Source organism: Rhinolophus hipposideros, assembly GCF_964194185.1.
Source record: "Rhinolophus hipposideros genome assembly, chromosome: 24".
NCBI lineage: Eukaryota > Metazoa > Chordata > Mammalia > Chiroptera > Rhinolophidae > Rhinolophus > Rhinolophus hipposideros.
The window spans coordinates 15260752-15276403 of record NC_138070.1 but is presented as its reverse complement, the minus strand read 5'-3'; the positions used below and the strand labels follow the sequence as shown (position 1 = coordinate 15276403).

At 49.9% G+C, this 15652-nt stretch overlaps 1 protein-coding gene across 7 annotated transcripts in view; it reads right to left on the bottom strand.

Moving 5' to 3' along the window:
* Positions 1 to 225: 225 nt before the first annotated feature.
* KIAA1671 overlaps positions 226 to 15652 on the bottom strand; it is a 188612-nt gene continuing 173185 nt past the window's right edge. For 4 of the 7 annotated variants that reach the window (XM_081036552.1, XM_081036553.1, XM_081036557.1 and 1 more), the window contains 6 exons: positions 15179 to 15434; positions 13606 to 13780; positions 11807 to 11931; positions 9561 to 9694; positions 6478 to 6560; positions 226 to 5229 (listed from right to left, as the gene is read on the bottom strand). In XM_081036552.1, coding sequence (XP_080892678.1) covers positions 6482 to 6560; positions 9561 to 9694; positions 11807 to 11931; positions 13606 to 13780; positions 15179 to 15434 — 769 coding nt within the window. In that variant the 3' untranslated portion in view covers positions 226 to 5229; positions 6478 to 6481. The remainder of the gene's footprint in view (positions 5230 to 6477; positions 6561 to 9560; positions 9695 to 11806; positions 11932 to 13605; positions 13781 to 15178; positions 15435 to 15652) is intronic. The other 3 variants (XM_081036554.1, XM_081036556.1, XM_081036558.1) reach the window with 3 other exon arrangements.

Sequence of the window (15652 nt, the reverse complement as noted above, 5' to 3'; positions counted from 1 at the left end):
TTCCCAAGGTGAAGAACCGACGCTGAGAGACATCCCTCAGCCAGGAGGGGGCAGAATGAGGATTTCAACCCCAGGTTGAATGGAGATGCTGCTTTGTGTCCACGGGCCCCCCTCTCCCAGGACACCCGCTCCTGCCGCCAGGCCCCCAGCTCCGCACAGACAAGCGACCGGCTCAGCTGCTTGGGAAGGGTCCATTCATTCACACTGACACTCCAACTTCCCCAGTGCAACTTGCATCAGAGCTTTATTTGCTATTTTCAGTCTGAATGCAACATCTTTGTACATGCGAAGGTCATCTTGTTCGAAGGCCGTGGACTAGATGCCCCACCGCTCTGCATGTGCGTAAGAAACCTCTCTACAGTTACAAACTATAAAAGCACTTGTCAACCTCCAATGCTCTGTGAGGACCGGGGAGCCCCGTTATTTTAACATTAAAAATAGAGATTTTCCTCGATGAATTCTCAGTCACGCGATGAGAGGTTCTCTCTGGGATTGGACAAAGTGCTTCTTGTCCGCCTTCTGTGCAGAAACTCCTAGGGCTTGTGAATTCGTAAGGCAGCTGAGAGAACACTGGTAGGCGGGAGACCCAACTTTCCTACACGCAGGGCTCGAGGTCCTTATGTAAAGGGACTCAAAGATCTGGTGATGGGACCCAGCAGACAGGTTAGGAAAATATACATATTTTGAGGGTCAAGGTCATCCTGGAAGGGCATGACTTCTAGGATATTGGAACGATTTAGGAAACGCAGTACAAAAAAAACCCTTCCATTTGACATAATATATGACTTTCGTAAGTCCCTTATGTGCAGGATTGATAAGGCTGTGTGGAGTGAGATCATTAAAAAGCTCACATTCTTCTTTAGACAATGGCATGGTTTGTTCGAGCAGGTGGGACATCACTGGAGATTGTCAGAAAAGCGAGAGAGGCTGAGAGGTTCACTTGCCAGAAATCTCAGCCTGACTCCCCACAACCTGGCTTGTTGCCCCGCTCCCTGCAGGGACCGACCCAGACAAAAGAAAGAAATGTCTAGAAGGGTGGTGGGGGCAAAAGGAGATACAGATTGGTCGAGACTTGTTCCTCCTGGCTTTCGACGTGGCTCTACATTCCCAGAACCTCGGCTTGCCCAGAATTCCCACCAGGAGACTCATAGCAGCTCGTCAGCAGAGCTCGGACGCGCCGCTCCCGAAGGGGATGGAGACCAAGGTGGGTCCCCTTCAGGAGGTCCAGTGGGTGCTGCCTCCTCCCAGTGCCTCCCTCCACCTGCATACTGTACCTACGATCCCATGGCATCACAAGGCCATGAGACTTTAGCTTTCCCGTTTTAACACATGGTGTTAAAGGAAGAAAGGCACAACCTGAAGCTACAGCCGGTTTCTCCGTTACTGAAGTGACTTGCCATGGCCTTCAATTGGGGGAAGGGTATTTCCCACTGCAGAGAGCTTTGCTCCTGCCTGCCCACCTCCCCTGAGGCTCACACTGAAATGCTAGTTTACACAAAGGCAACAGTCACCTGGCTCCTCGATGGAGAGGGCTGCGTGGGTGGGACCCCAGGGACTGAGGAGAGAAGCTGAAACCAGTGAGGGAGAGGCGGGCTCCAGAGCCCTCTCCTTGGGTGGTCTTCCATGCAGGCCCGAGTCACTTTTCAGAAAGCACTTAGTTTGGCCGGTGATTCGACCGCACACCTGTGGATTTTTAGCTTTGCAATTTTCCCTAGCTCCTGGGGTGATCTGGGGCGTCGTGACGGAAAATGTACAAACGTAAATGGACAAAACACTATCAGCACCAGGAGGGAGCAGCTGAGGTTGCCTTCAGGCAATCACACTGAGGGGTTTTCTAAATCCCTTGCACAGCCTCGAAGGTTCAGGATGTCAGGGTTTTCTGCCTGTTTCTATTCTTGCTCCTTAGCAAACCTCGGGGGCCTCACTTCCTGGGATGCACAAAAGAAAACACATTTGTCCAAACATAGGACTCGGCTTGTCCCCCTAGAAAAGGTCCCCCTCCATCTGATTGTCCTCTCCCCCAATCCTACACAACCTGAGGCTGTCAGGCCAGCTCCACTCAAAACACCCAACACCCCAAACCCCGTGAGGCTCCTCCCGCACCAGCATTTCCCTGGTGGCACTGAGGAGTTCTCCACCACACTGATTCTTGAGGCTTCACCATGAATTTCACAGGCCCAAGGCTTGTGTTTCCGGAGGCAAGAGACCATAAGAAGGGGATCAACTAGAGGAGAAAAATATACAGACTTCTCAAAAGACCATCTGTCAAAATGCTGATGTGCAAGGGTGTGTGTGGAGAGGGTGGGAGGGAGACAAGGAGGGAGAGAGAGAGAGGGAGAGATGGGGGAGAGATTGTACATCCATAGGAATTTGCTTTCTGTGTAAGACTCTCATTTAAGCAGAGCCAAAGGCCCAGAGGAGGAAGCTAAGTTAGAGAAGGGCAGGTGACCTGATTGCATACGGATGATTAAGGCATATTAAGTTAGTTTCAAAGGAGACAGATTTCCAAAGACACTCCGGGCTAACGTGAGAAATTAACATACAACCCCTTGCTTGGCCCCCAAGAGCTCACTCACTTTAGAAGGAGGAGAAACGTGCCTTGGGCTCAGCAGTCTGCAAAGGCTCTGAGCATCGGTCACTTCTAACCTCACTGCTCTGATCTCAGTGGATCCAGAGGTCGTGGGGAGCCGGCATGAAGAGGGTTGCCCCTGACCCACAGTGATTGTCTGCTCTGTGGTGGAGACATGAGGTTGCAAACCACAAAAGGAATTGAGGAGGACGTTCCCGGCTTGCTGAAGGCCGTTTAAAGGGCTAGGTTCTGTGTGTCCTAATCTCCAAGGAATTAACTGAATTTTTATTTCCAATCCACGTGTGGGAAGTCAGGCAAAAGATCTGTAGGTCAATCTCATGTTCAAGTGGTTTTCTTTCCTTTTGGGTGTACTTGGGCTAAAAGATGACTAATTGAGAATCGAGAGATGTGCATGAACAGAACAGGTCATTTCCTACTGCCTAAGAAGGTACCAGAGGGCCCTTCCCACCTCCAGAAAGACAGCGACGAAAGCAGCCCAGACAGGAAGTCAGGGTCAGGAACACAGGAGGAGCATCTGTCCCTAAAGGGGACCAATTGATCGGGACAGCACTACATTGACATTGTCATAAAATATGAACTGGGCCTTAACAAAAGAACAGATCAACTGAAGGAGTTCCTGGAGAACTGAATCCCCAAATGGGCTACAGAGAACTGACCGACCAATTCCTCCTCAGGGTAAGGAAGAGAATGCAGATTATTGTTAAGCAAGGCCAACCCTCCAGACGTAGATGCATGAGACTTCCAGAAGCACAAGGCTGGGTGGGTGACAGGGCCCAGCAACTGCCCATCAGGAGCCAAAGCTCAGCCAACAGGACTCAGGGAGGGATGGGCGGGGAACCCTCCAGCCCTTGTCCATGGTGCTGACCCACGACCCCTCTCCAGAGCACAGCCATTTGTCTAAACCTGGAGAAACAAGATCGCTCTCCACCTGCTCCCCAACCCCCAAGAGAGGGAAGAGGTGGTAAAAGGAGATAAGGCAGGAAGAATGATGGGCAGACAAATAGACAAATTTTGGGGTGAAGTTGGGGGAGGGGGCGTGCATGGACCCACCACTTCCATATAGAGCCAGTGCTGTGTATAAATCCATTAGGAAACTCAGCCCCAGGTCCCCTCAGCAACCACAGGCTGCCCCATGAACTGCCCAAGTATCATTCTCACCAATGGGCATCTCCCAGGTGAGGTTGGCACAACGTTTATGGCAACTCCAGGCATGGAAGGTGGCCAGCCAAGCATTTCTGGGATGTTTGCTGGGGCTTCATTGGTGGAGGTGGCTGGTATTGAGGATTTCCAAAGAGAAGAACAGAGTACAGAGTGTCCGGAGCCCCCAGACGTCTTGGAGATTCCTGGGAATGAACTTAAGAGCTTGCAAGAAAAAAAGAAGCCAGGCAAACCTTACCCTCTGTCACCTACCATCCAACACTTCTGTCCAGACTCCCTGGCCTGGCTCCCCTCCAGAGAAGGGCTTTCCGCAAGCCCCTCCCTTCCTGCATTTGGACCTAAAAAGAGCACTTGGTCAGGTGGAGTTGGTGGGGGAGGGTTGGTAGAAGGAAGAGGTGAGAAGAAACACAAGAATCCCTCATTCGTGCATTTGTTCTGAGGCATGGTTCTTCCATGCCAGCAGCTCAGGTGGTGTTCAAAACAGACTCTGGAGCAAAAGATTCTCAGGGTGGGTCTGATGTTTGAGTGGGAAAGGCACTGCCCTTTGGGCTGCAGTTCATGGACCCTTGAGGTCAAGAGACAAAGATCACTCCACAGAAATCAGAGCTCAGATGAAAAGGAACCTGGAAACTATACACAAGGGTGACGCTTAGAATTTTTTTAAAAAGCATGGATAGGGATAAGATAACCTGAGATGATCAGATACTTCAAGCAAAGTAGTCACACCTTTTTCCTCCTGTTCTTTAACGTAAAAACATATATACATATCAAATTTCAAGGAAAATTGGCTGAATTATTGCTTTATCACCTTCTAAAGCAAACGAAAATGACACACAATAAAAGAGGTCCACTATGTACATAGCCCCACTGAAAGGACCAATACACGTGAAAGGACGAGGGTAGTTATGTTTAAAAACCAGAACTGCTGATCTTCCGTGAGGGCGATGGAACGCGCCAGAAAAGCCATCAACACCCCCAGCCCAGTGGTATTGTCTTCGACCACAGTTACAGCAGGACATGAATGGTTTCTTCTTCCTTGGAAATGTCCTTTGAAAAAGACCTGCCCTGGGGTTGGGAGAAGACGTGCTTTCACAATTCAGGTGTTTTCCAGAACCTAGGGAGATGGTCCAATCTCAAACACGCATATGTGTCTCTGGAGCTGCTGCAGGCATCTGCAGTGGGCAGAAACGCACATTTTTACATAAAAAAACAAAACCGCCAGCATGGACATTTCGGGGCAGCCTGGCATCTTTCCCAGCCTAAAGTGCTATCTGGGGAGATGTGCTTGAGGAGGGTAAGCCTTGCCGCCTCGATCCGGGGAGAGGCTGCAGGGGGACGAGGGGCCCTGGACAGCATTCTCCACCCGACCAGAAGGGCTCAGGCGGGTAATGATTGCGCAGGAAGGAATGGCAGCAGCGTGGCCTTGTCTTAGGATTCTGACAGTTAAGGCTTCTTCTGTTCATTAGATGTGGCAGTGTCCCCTGTGTGGAGAGGAAGGGACAGTCCTGGTGTCAGTAGTGGGGACAGGTGACCCAATTTCTCTCTATCATCAAGCCTTAAAACCTTTTCTGGTCTTCCCCAAGATAGCTATCCCCACAAGCCACAGGCCTGGAAAGATGACATGGGTTTTTGTTTGTTTGTTTTGAGGGGTAGGATGAGGAAGGTGGCGAGCAGCCAGATACACTGGAATGAACGTGAAATTTAGAGTCAGGTCGGGGTTCCAGCCTCAGCATTCTCAAATGGATTACTAGAAGCTTAACAGAAATGTCGTATGTACAGCACTAATCACAAAATAAACACAGGCTCCAACCCCTTATCCAGAACCCTGGAGCATAGATGTGCTGCGAATTTAGATTCTTTCTTGGAGTTCATGATATACAAATATTCACACACACACACATATATGCATACATACATATTTATAAATATTATGTAACATATATGCCTATATATTATGCAGCACCCTCATAATCAAACATAATATGCCTGCAGTGTGACGTATGGGTATTCGTATAAAGTGGGGGAAACAGAGTTTAAATAGCACTCAGGATACCCAAGTGGCTCAGGTTTTGTCACTAAGCGAGTGATGAAAATGCTTTGCTGTCAGAATGTTCTGGATTTCAGGGTCTCCTGTGCTACTCACCTCAGAGCCTCTTTTAGGGAGCATGGCGTGCTCCCATCCCTAGAACCTACAGGAAGCACTTGAGGTGCATTCTCAGTGAGCCTGGGACCAGTCGGGGGCATGGGCTCCGTTACCCCATTTTACAGATGGGGAAACCGAAGTCCAAGATGTTAAGTTGTCTGGGACCTATACCCGGGCATATCTAGTCATTTGATTTTTTAATCTTTTTTCTCCCAAATTAATTTTTCATGATACAGGTCGTATATGAACGGAGAGGTAAGGAACCTTTCAGATTCAGCTGATCTCTGATGTCCCGCCCTCTCATTTTTTTTAAAAGGGAGTGGAGATGCAGTGAGGGCTGGCCAGAACCCCAGCTAGCTTACTTTTTGCCCATGACCTTCTCACCCACCCCAGACGGTCCAGCTGTGTTTTTCTCCCTAAGAGGAAACCCTCTTTACAGGAATCCAGAACACCCACATCTACGTTTTCCCTTCTCTTTCCCAGGGTACAACATCCCAAATCTCTGAACCTTTGCCTCCCCGCCCATGTTCCTGACTTCTGGGATTGCAGGCTCTGTCCAGGTCTCCCCACCCGAGCCCATTCATACCTGGTCAAGCTTGATTCTCATACAGGCTTTGCCTTTTCTTAGATTTTAGTTCTTTTAGCCACTGGGGTGAGGGCTCTTCTGATCTGAAACCACAAAGCCAGGGAGAGTCAGGTGTGAGCCAGACCGAGGGTGCCTTGCAGGCAGGGCTGTGAGGTACCCAACTTTTCCTCCACCGTGCCAAGGCAAAATGCCCATGCTAACATGATTAACAAGCAAGAAACAGGAATTAACCACAGCACCCCCCAATGCGAATGTGAAATAAATCACAGTACTTCCGTTCGATGAAATCACTTGCAACTATACAGTCATGCTTACGTAAAATTATGTCTATTAATCCATCCATTTTTCACCCAAACATCCATTCATCTTTCTATCTCTCTACCCATGTAAATGCCTGTGGTTAATTTTATGTCAACTTGGCCAGGCCATAGTACTCAGAGATATGGTCAAACATTATTCTAGATGTTTCTGTGAAGGTATTTTTTTAAGATGAGATTAATATTGAAATCAGTAGGCTTTGAGTCAAGCAGATTACCCTCCATGGATAAGGGTGGGCCTTATCCAATCAGTCGAAGACCTTAAAAGAAAAAAAAAATTCCCTCCACTGAGAGGGAATTCTGCCAACAGATGGCCTTTGGGGCTCGACTCCATCATCAATTCTTCCCTGGGTCTCCAACCTGCCCTCCTACTCTGCAGGTTTTATGACTTGCCAACCTTCACAATCTTGTGAGCCAGTTCCTTAAAATAAACTGTCTATCTATCTATCTATCTATCTATCTATCTATCTATCTATCTATCTATCTATCTGGTCTGTCTTATCTATCTATCTCTATCTCTACACACACACACTCACTCACACCCCACATGCCTATAAGACATAACAATGTCTTATGTTTACTAAATAAGACCAGTGATTTTTTTTTTAGGGAGTTAAGATTTGTTTTACCTTTTTTTAAACCTGAAGAACCACACTTACAGAAAAGTACTCAAACCACACATGTAGACCTCAACGAATTTTCTCAAAGGGAATACATTTGCATAACTACTGTGTAAACGGTAACATTTTTGGGGCTTTTTTTTTTTTTTTTTACTTCTTTATATGCTTTTCTGTGTTCTCAGAATTACTTGTAATGAGAACATCCCATTTTAACAAAAACAATAAAGCCATCATTTTTTGAAACCTTTTTAAGAAAATAAATCCTGTTTATGAAGACTGGGTAATGGCCATGTGGAAATAGTCACATGAAACATGTCACCAGAAAAGAAGCTTCATACAAGTTATAATCTTAACTATATTAGACAAAAACAAAAAAAGAAAGGAGAGATGCCCACACATTGATACCAGTGGTCTTTGGGGCGGGGGGGGGGGACTCAGATCATGGATGATGCTCTTTTCTGCTTTATTATTCTTTTCATATTTCCCAAAATTTCTCCAGTGAGCACATATGACTTTCATAAGTAAACACAGGTACACTTAAGACCTGCCTTATGTTGATCTCAGAGAAAGGTCCATACCCCGCGGCCCTGGCGGGTTCCGGGAAGGTGCTGACCTGGCGGGGGGTGGGGTGGGGATCTTCGAGGGCGGACAGGCCCCATGGGAAGTTAGGAGTCTGGGGAACCCCGAGCAAACTGCCTGACGGTGGAGGCATTAAGACCAGGCCTCCAGCGGCACCCCTGAGACCCTTGGCTGGGGGCTCTTCCAGCCGAAATGCCGACACCAGAGCCAGAGCCGGACATGCGAATCTGCGGCCCCAGAGCAAGACAGGCTCTATCTCAGCCATGGCCTGTCTCTCTCAGCTTGTCCTTCGGCTTCCCACAAGCTACTATGTGCTCCGATCATCTGCTGTCTGTAGCTCCTGGCAATATCGGGCCTCCAGGCCTCTGCACATGCTGTGCCTTCAGCCTGGGATGTCCTCACGCGGCCATCTCTGTGTTCATCGTAACTCAGCTCAGGCGTCTCCTTCTCTCGCAAGCCTTTCCCCACACCTTTCTTCCTGAAGTCTGGGTTTTGAGCCCTTCCTCTGCCTCCCTCTGTCACGAGGGTAACATAAAGAGCCAGGTAGTAAGTGTTTTTGACTTTGTGGGTCATACAATGTCTGTTACAAAGTAGTCAGCGCTGCAGTTGTACCAGGAAAGCAGCCACAGACAATCCGTGAAAGAGTGGGTGTGGCTGTGTGCCCATAACACTTCATTTAAAAAAAAAGACAGTGGGCTGGATTTGGCCTGTGGGCTCTAGTTTGACAATCCCTACTCTATCATAGCACTTATTATATGACAATGCGACCATTATGACTAATCCCTAACTTTTGTCTGTTAATAGGACTCGTAAGAATTCCACTGTTCTTTATTGAGCGTGTCTACACACCAGCTCAAGCGCCAAGGGCTTTCTATACACTTTCATCCTCATGACTACCCTGGAAGTTTAGGATGATTAGTCAACCCATTTTACAGATGAGGACAGTGAGGCAGTGGCTTTTCCCAGGTCATGCAGCTCTTAAGCAGCACAGCTGGGGTGAAGCCCCAGCTGTGTGACTTAGAGCTGTGCTCTTAACTTCCACCCCCAGCTGCGGCAGTGCCTGGGTCTGGAGGCCCTGCGGGCAGGAGCTGTGCCGTGCTCATGTCTGCGGGTAGCAGACCTAGTCTAGGAATGGGACAGCTGCTCTACCAAGGGTGGAGGAATGGAGTTAAGTTTCTCTTGATTAACATGGCTGTGCCCTTTTGTCTGTCTTCCCGGGTCTCTCCTATTCTCCTGAGACAAATCACCTCCCTGGAGGGTAAATGCCTATTTCCCCATCAGTCTGGAGACGGCTGGACTAGATCAGTTTTCCACCAACAGAGCCCTGGATTTCCGCATAGGAAGTGAAGGGAGGAGGGAAGTGAGACCAGTTGCCTGATTCCTGGCCCTCTTCTCCACCTCTATTTTGTAGATACCAAAGTGCCGAGTTCATGGAAACAAAAGTTCTGCTGCTAGAGAAAGGAGAGTTGGAGCTCTCCCTCCATTCAGCTCTAAAACCCAGGAAGCACTTCCCCAGAAGTGCATCCTGAGTCTGGGGCGGGGGTCCTCACCCCCCAAGGACGCTCACCTCTCGTCCTTCTCCACACTGGAGGGCAGCACGCGACTCCCCAGCTGGAAGGGGGACTTGGGGGTCTTGGGCTGGGGGGCCCAGCTGGGGGTCTCGCTGGGACTGTCCGCCTCTGGCCTCTTGTGCAGCTGAGCCTGGGGACAGAAGAGAGCTGAGTCTATAACTGCTTGTGGTCTGGGGAAGGGTCCCATCCAATGGCACTGTCACTGCATGGTGACAACAGGGGCAGGGGGCGATGCTGACTGACTTTGGAGGCAAAGAAAAATCAGAGGTCAGGCTTGTAGCCCCAGGCAGCCAGCCTTGACCACTGGGACCAAAGAACCACCGCCAAAAAGCCACACAAATGATCTTTGGCTGCCGAGCCACCATCTGTAGTGTCCTCAGCACAGAACATTCCTTTAAATTCCTGAGAATCCTGAGATGGAGACAACAGTCCATCTCGCAGGTGAGGCTCAGCCCTATTACGCTCCTTGCTCCTGTACCCATTTGAATAAAATGAAGTTTCTGACTATTAGATACCCACAGGAAAAAGACAGGGTGGATTTTCACCCATTTTTGGAAGGCACGTCTGGAATGGAATGACTTAGACGCACAGAATTCCTTTGGGGGACCCGGTGTGTGTGATGATGGCAGGTGACATTTGTCTGACACAACACTGGGATGGCCTCCGATAACAGTGGTAATCACCCCTGTCCTCCTGACAGCTCTGTGCCCTGAGCAGCCACCGTTTGGGCTGTACCGGGTGTAAGTCATATGACCTAGGTTTCCCCATTGTACGGTGGAGAAGCCTGAAGGTCAAAGGTGAAGCAGTTTGCCCAAAGTTGCACGGTTTTCAAGAACTGGTCTGCCCGACTCCAACTTCATGGTTCTTTCCAGAAGGAGCCTGTCAGCCTCCTCCGATTGGTAACGAATGCTGCCCGTGGCTGAGTGGTCAGAGCAGATGTGGCTGCCACCAGTCCCAGGGAGCCTGCATGAACACTCATCTTCCCAGAATGCAGTGGGTCTGAGCTGTGGTCAGGGCCTGAGTCCACATGGCAGCCCCCTCCTGTAAACAGGGCCTTCCGCTGCCGCCTGTTAGGCTGCCTTATAAGATAGCATTTGTTCTGATGCCAAAAAAAAAAAAAAAAAAAAAGGCTAGAACATCTCTGGCCTACTGCCGTGGCTGCCAGACATTCACATTTTGAAGGGCCGTAAAACCAATTACAGGGACAAGCGTGTGTATCTGCTGTGTATTGACTTTCCCTTCTTGCAGGACAGGACGTGAAAAGTGAAACTGCCGTCCATTGATGGAGTAGCAAACTCATGGCCCTCCCATAGGAGGCTTTGTGGCTGCGTGGGGTACCCAGTTGAGAAATTCCAGACACAACCCAGCCTTCTTCACTCTCATTCCTTTTTCAACACAATGGGAGCAATGAGCCACGTTGTGCAGTGTTGCTGGGGGCACGGAGAGAGTTTGCAAGTGCCTGGCCCAGAACGGGGGGTGGGGGGGCAAGAGGGTCCCCTCCCTCAACTGAATTCAGTCCAGTTGCTCCCAGGATTGTGAGAGATGCATGATGGGGTTGGGGAAGGGAGGAAGGATGCGGCCCAGCCCTGCCCTGGGGATTCCACAATCCAGCCGGGATTGGGGTGTCATTCATGAGAGCCTAATGTGGGTCTAGGGCTGGCTTCCCATGTCCTTTGATATCGAAATGATCACTTCATATGCCTACCATCCCCAGCACACTGGATTTCTCAAGGGCAGCAGGCTGGGTTTGTTCATTCCTATTCTCCGGACATCCAGCACTGGGCCTGATGCCTGTGGGGGACTGTCAGCCCACTTTACAGATGAGTACATCGAGGCTTAGCTATGAGAGCAAACTGAGCGGCATGTTTGGGGGATGAAGAAACACAGGGCCACTGGTGAGATCCACGTAAGTTAGTCGTATTGTTCATAGCACGGAGTGGCAGCCACGGTCCTGGCTTTAATCACATACTGTGGTCATGGGAGGTATTATCATTATGAGAAGCGGGCTGAGGGGTACATGCGAACAATCTGTACTATTTTACACCTTCTTGTGAGTCTTACACTATTTCGAAAATAAGAGAAAAGAAAGGAAGGAAGGAGGGAGGGAAAAGGAATAAGGGAGAGAGAAAGGGAGAGAGGGAGGGAGGAGGGAAGGGCTGCAGGGAGGGAGGGTAAGAAACACGGGGCCTGTTTTTTTTTTGCTGCCGTGGTTGAGAGTAGCTCTGGGCATGAGGTTTGGTACCTTCAGCACTGCCGGGTCCACACCGGGAAACACGGGCATCCTCTGGGGGTGGCTGACGGGCGTCCTCTCGGTCCTGGAGGGCTTCTCCTCCTCATCTGACTCTTCCCTCCTGGGGGATTTCTCTTCTGTTGCAAAGAAAAGGGCACTGATGTCACTGGCACCACCACTTATTGAGGTCTACGTGCCAGGTCGTTTGCACACAGTCCCTCATGTCATCCTCACAACAGCCCTGCACAGAAGGTATTACGGGCCCATTTTACAGATGGGGACAAACTCAGAGGATTGCTTTGAAGATCTCACTTTTTCACAGCTCCACCTCTTGCTGGAAGCTGTTGACAATAAGGCAGCATGGGTTTCCTCCTGGGACTAGGCACAGACAGAGCACCTCCTGGGCTCCTGGCTCATTCCAATTTAGGGAAATAGAGTTTCTTCTATTTCTCTTTGTCAGAGGCAGGAAAGGAGAAAGAAGTGCTTTCAGCCAACAACACACTGAAGTCATGCTCTCAGAAGAGAGTGGGGAGGGCTTCCTGTATCTTGTGGAAGAGCTGCCCAGATTTGGACCAGGAGCCACCTTCCTTCATCCCAAGTCCTCCTTTCTGGGACTTAATTCCATTGCCACGCTCCAGCCTCATAGGTGAGCCTACTGGGTGATGGACTGTCTGTCTCCACTCTTCCAGGAATGAGGGTGAGGGGTTTCAACCTCCTAGAGGTTCAGACAGAGGCTTGGGCACAGGGAGGAGTGGGGGTTACAGTGTTCCAGCTGAGGGGTATTTCTGTGCTTTTGTCCCTACTTTGGTCATTGCTTGCTCTAGGCAACTCCATGGAATTTGGCTCAGAAAACCAAGAGAGTGTGCAGAGAGCAGTCTTACTCAAGGCATTTAAACATTTCCTCTAATAACAGATATGAGATGGGAGAGGGAGAGATAACCCTCCAAGCATTTGTTTAAGGTATCTGGTCAGAAGCTATGACCCTCAACCAGTTCTGAGCCTGGTCCGACATCCTACTATTTGCCACAAACAAAACCCAAATGAACAAAAGCCCCTATAGTAGCTTTTGGGGGACCAAAGGCTGTATGTGTATAAAGGCGGGAGGTCACCTGCTATGGTTTCTATTACAAGAAAAGATTTTGCTTCTTAAAACTCTTCCATGGCTCTTTATCTACAGATAAAGTCTAACTCCTTGGCAAGAAATCATGACTTTCCATGAGCTGGCCCCTGCTTACTTTTCCAGCATGACTCCTGCTGTTTCTGGTTTGAGTAGCACTGAACTTCTTAGAGAGGGCCCTGCCACACATCTCTGCCCCTTTGATCCTTTGAATACCCGTCCCTGGCTAATTGCTATCTGCTCTTTAAGATTCAGCTCAGGTTTTGATATGAAATGCAGCCAAAGAAGTCCTCAGAGGAAAATGTGTAGCCTTAAATAATTCATTAGAAACCAAACAAGACTAATAATAAATTGATCTTTCAACCTGAGAATCTAGAAAAAAGACAAATAAACAAACCTAACGAGAGTATAGGGTGAATTTAATAAGGATAAAAACAGAAATAGTGAAACCCTATTAAGTGGTGGCTCTGTCCCTCGCAACCTGTGCAGCCCCAATTAACATAGCATCCCTCCATTTTTTTTTTTTTTTTTTTACTTAGTTTCTAATAAGCTGTGTAGAATGAGAAATCACAGTTTCCTGTGTAGGATATTACTGTGTTCTAATATCCTACAGCCTTAAAGTCAGGAAGTTTTCCCCAGTGTTTAACTTCAGTCCTTCTATTGTCCTTTGTGGTATCTACGGAGGAGAGTATACCTGTTGAGTCCTTGAACATCCACGTGCTGTCGACCTCCTCCTCCAGAGGAGACCTGCTGTCCGACTCACTGACTCGGCTCCGCCGGAGGGAGTGGGAGATGGGAGCCCGGCGTCGGCTTCTCTTGCTCAGCTGCACCCGGGTCTTGAGGGCACTTGAGTCGAGGACTGAGGTTTGCTTTGGTAGCAACAGGGAGGAAGAGGGAAAAAAGCAAGGGAACCATTAATTGAGGGTACCACCCAAGAGAGGTGTATGCAGCTTCACTGATGTACGAGATGCTATTTAGGTGGCACATGGGCCAGCATTTCTGCATTTCAACAGTGACCTAATACCGGAAGCCTGTACTTTCCATGAAACACACCATGCAGGCTGATTACAAGAATCAAATGAAGCTTGAGTGCCCTAGCACTGTGCCTGGCACACGGTGGGCATGCAATGGACATATATGTAGCAGGAGCTCCATAAATGTCTGTTGAATGAATAACTAAATACATCACTTAAGTCATCCTTACAAATCCACACCATGTCCATATCTATATATAGTGGGTTGTCCCTATGGAGGCTGAACTTGTGTCTTTTCCCATCTCTGCCTTTATCCAGAGGTTTCAATGAGATACCCTGCACATACTTATGTAAGAGGGGGACTCCCCTTTGAGCCTAGAGGAAGCCCCACTTCCCAAAGCAGTGGTGTTCCTTCTCTGGGGAGAATCCGGGTAGCGGTCCCTAAGAGTGTGGGTATGAGGCATTACTGCCAGGAGAGTGGGTCCCTTTTGGATGTTGCATCTTTAGGAGGGTGGGAGGGCAGCCCCCTTGTCAGGGAAGAACAATGAGACCTCCATGTCTCAAGGATAGAAAAGGAAAATCCGCCTGACTCCTGTAGGTGGGGTTCGTGGGGCAGGGGAGGAAGAAGACCGAGCAGGTCTGGAAGAGCTGGAGCAGGAGACAGCTGTAGCTGGGCAGCTGGCGTCTCGGAGGGCGCGTCTCCTTCGAACCCGGAAGAGCTGAGTTCTAACGGCTGCCCCTGGGGACTCCCTCGAGGGCTGCCCGTGCCTGAAGGGTCTCCCCTTCCGAGAACCACTACTAACGATTTACAGAGACTTGGATCCCCTGGCGCCAGGGACACGTCCCCCCAGGCCAGAACTTGGTAAGAACACCCAGCAGAATCGGTCTGAGCAAACTCCACTCTGCACACCTGGCACTGAAACCTCAGGCAGAATCCCAGGGGTGAGATCAGACGTCCTGCTTACCGAGCAGGTGCAGGCTGAGGGCAGTTTACACTGGAATACGGGTGACTGTTTCTGAGGCTGTGGAACCCACTGTGCTGCTTACGAGTGGGTAAGGAAGCCGCGGCTCAGAGAAGTGAAGACATTTGCCCCAAGACACACAGCTGGTGTCTGGCAGGTCCAAGCCACATGCAGACATCAGTTCCATTCCAGACCGTGTCTTATGCACCCACCACAGGGGTGCCTGGCATGCAGATTCTACCCCCCGCAAGGGGCAGTTCACTGAGAGACGCGAGAACATCCCTTTCAGAAGCAATGACTCTTTCCAACGGGCTCCCGGTGACCCACTTACATCGATGAAGGAGAAGTCGTCCACTCTCTTTGTAGAGCAGGAGTCCGGCGGGGGTGGCCCTTCCGTCCCATCGGTAGACTCGAGATCGGTGCTGGAGCGGTCCACGCTCGTGCTCCGCTGGTCCCTGGAGCAGTCGTGCTGGTCCCCGGCTGAAGTGGCCTCCGTTTGGGAGGACAGCGAGGACAGGCGGCTGCTGGAGGGCTGCTTCCGAGCCGATGTGGCACTGCTGTCCGGGGACGGGGACTCAGGAGCCAAGCTGAGAGAAAGGAAGGGAGGGAAAGCTGGATGACCAGGAAAGGAGGTGGCACGAGGTAGGGTGCAGGTGTGCCGTGTACACCAGGAAACAGGAGCAAACCATCCCAGTAGGAGAACCATTTTGAACACAGCCAGGTACAGCTCCTGGTGCCGCTAGAACACCTGGGCAGGTGCGAATGGGGGGAGTCGGTCCCGTCCCACTCGAGACCCTCTAACCCT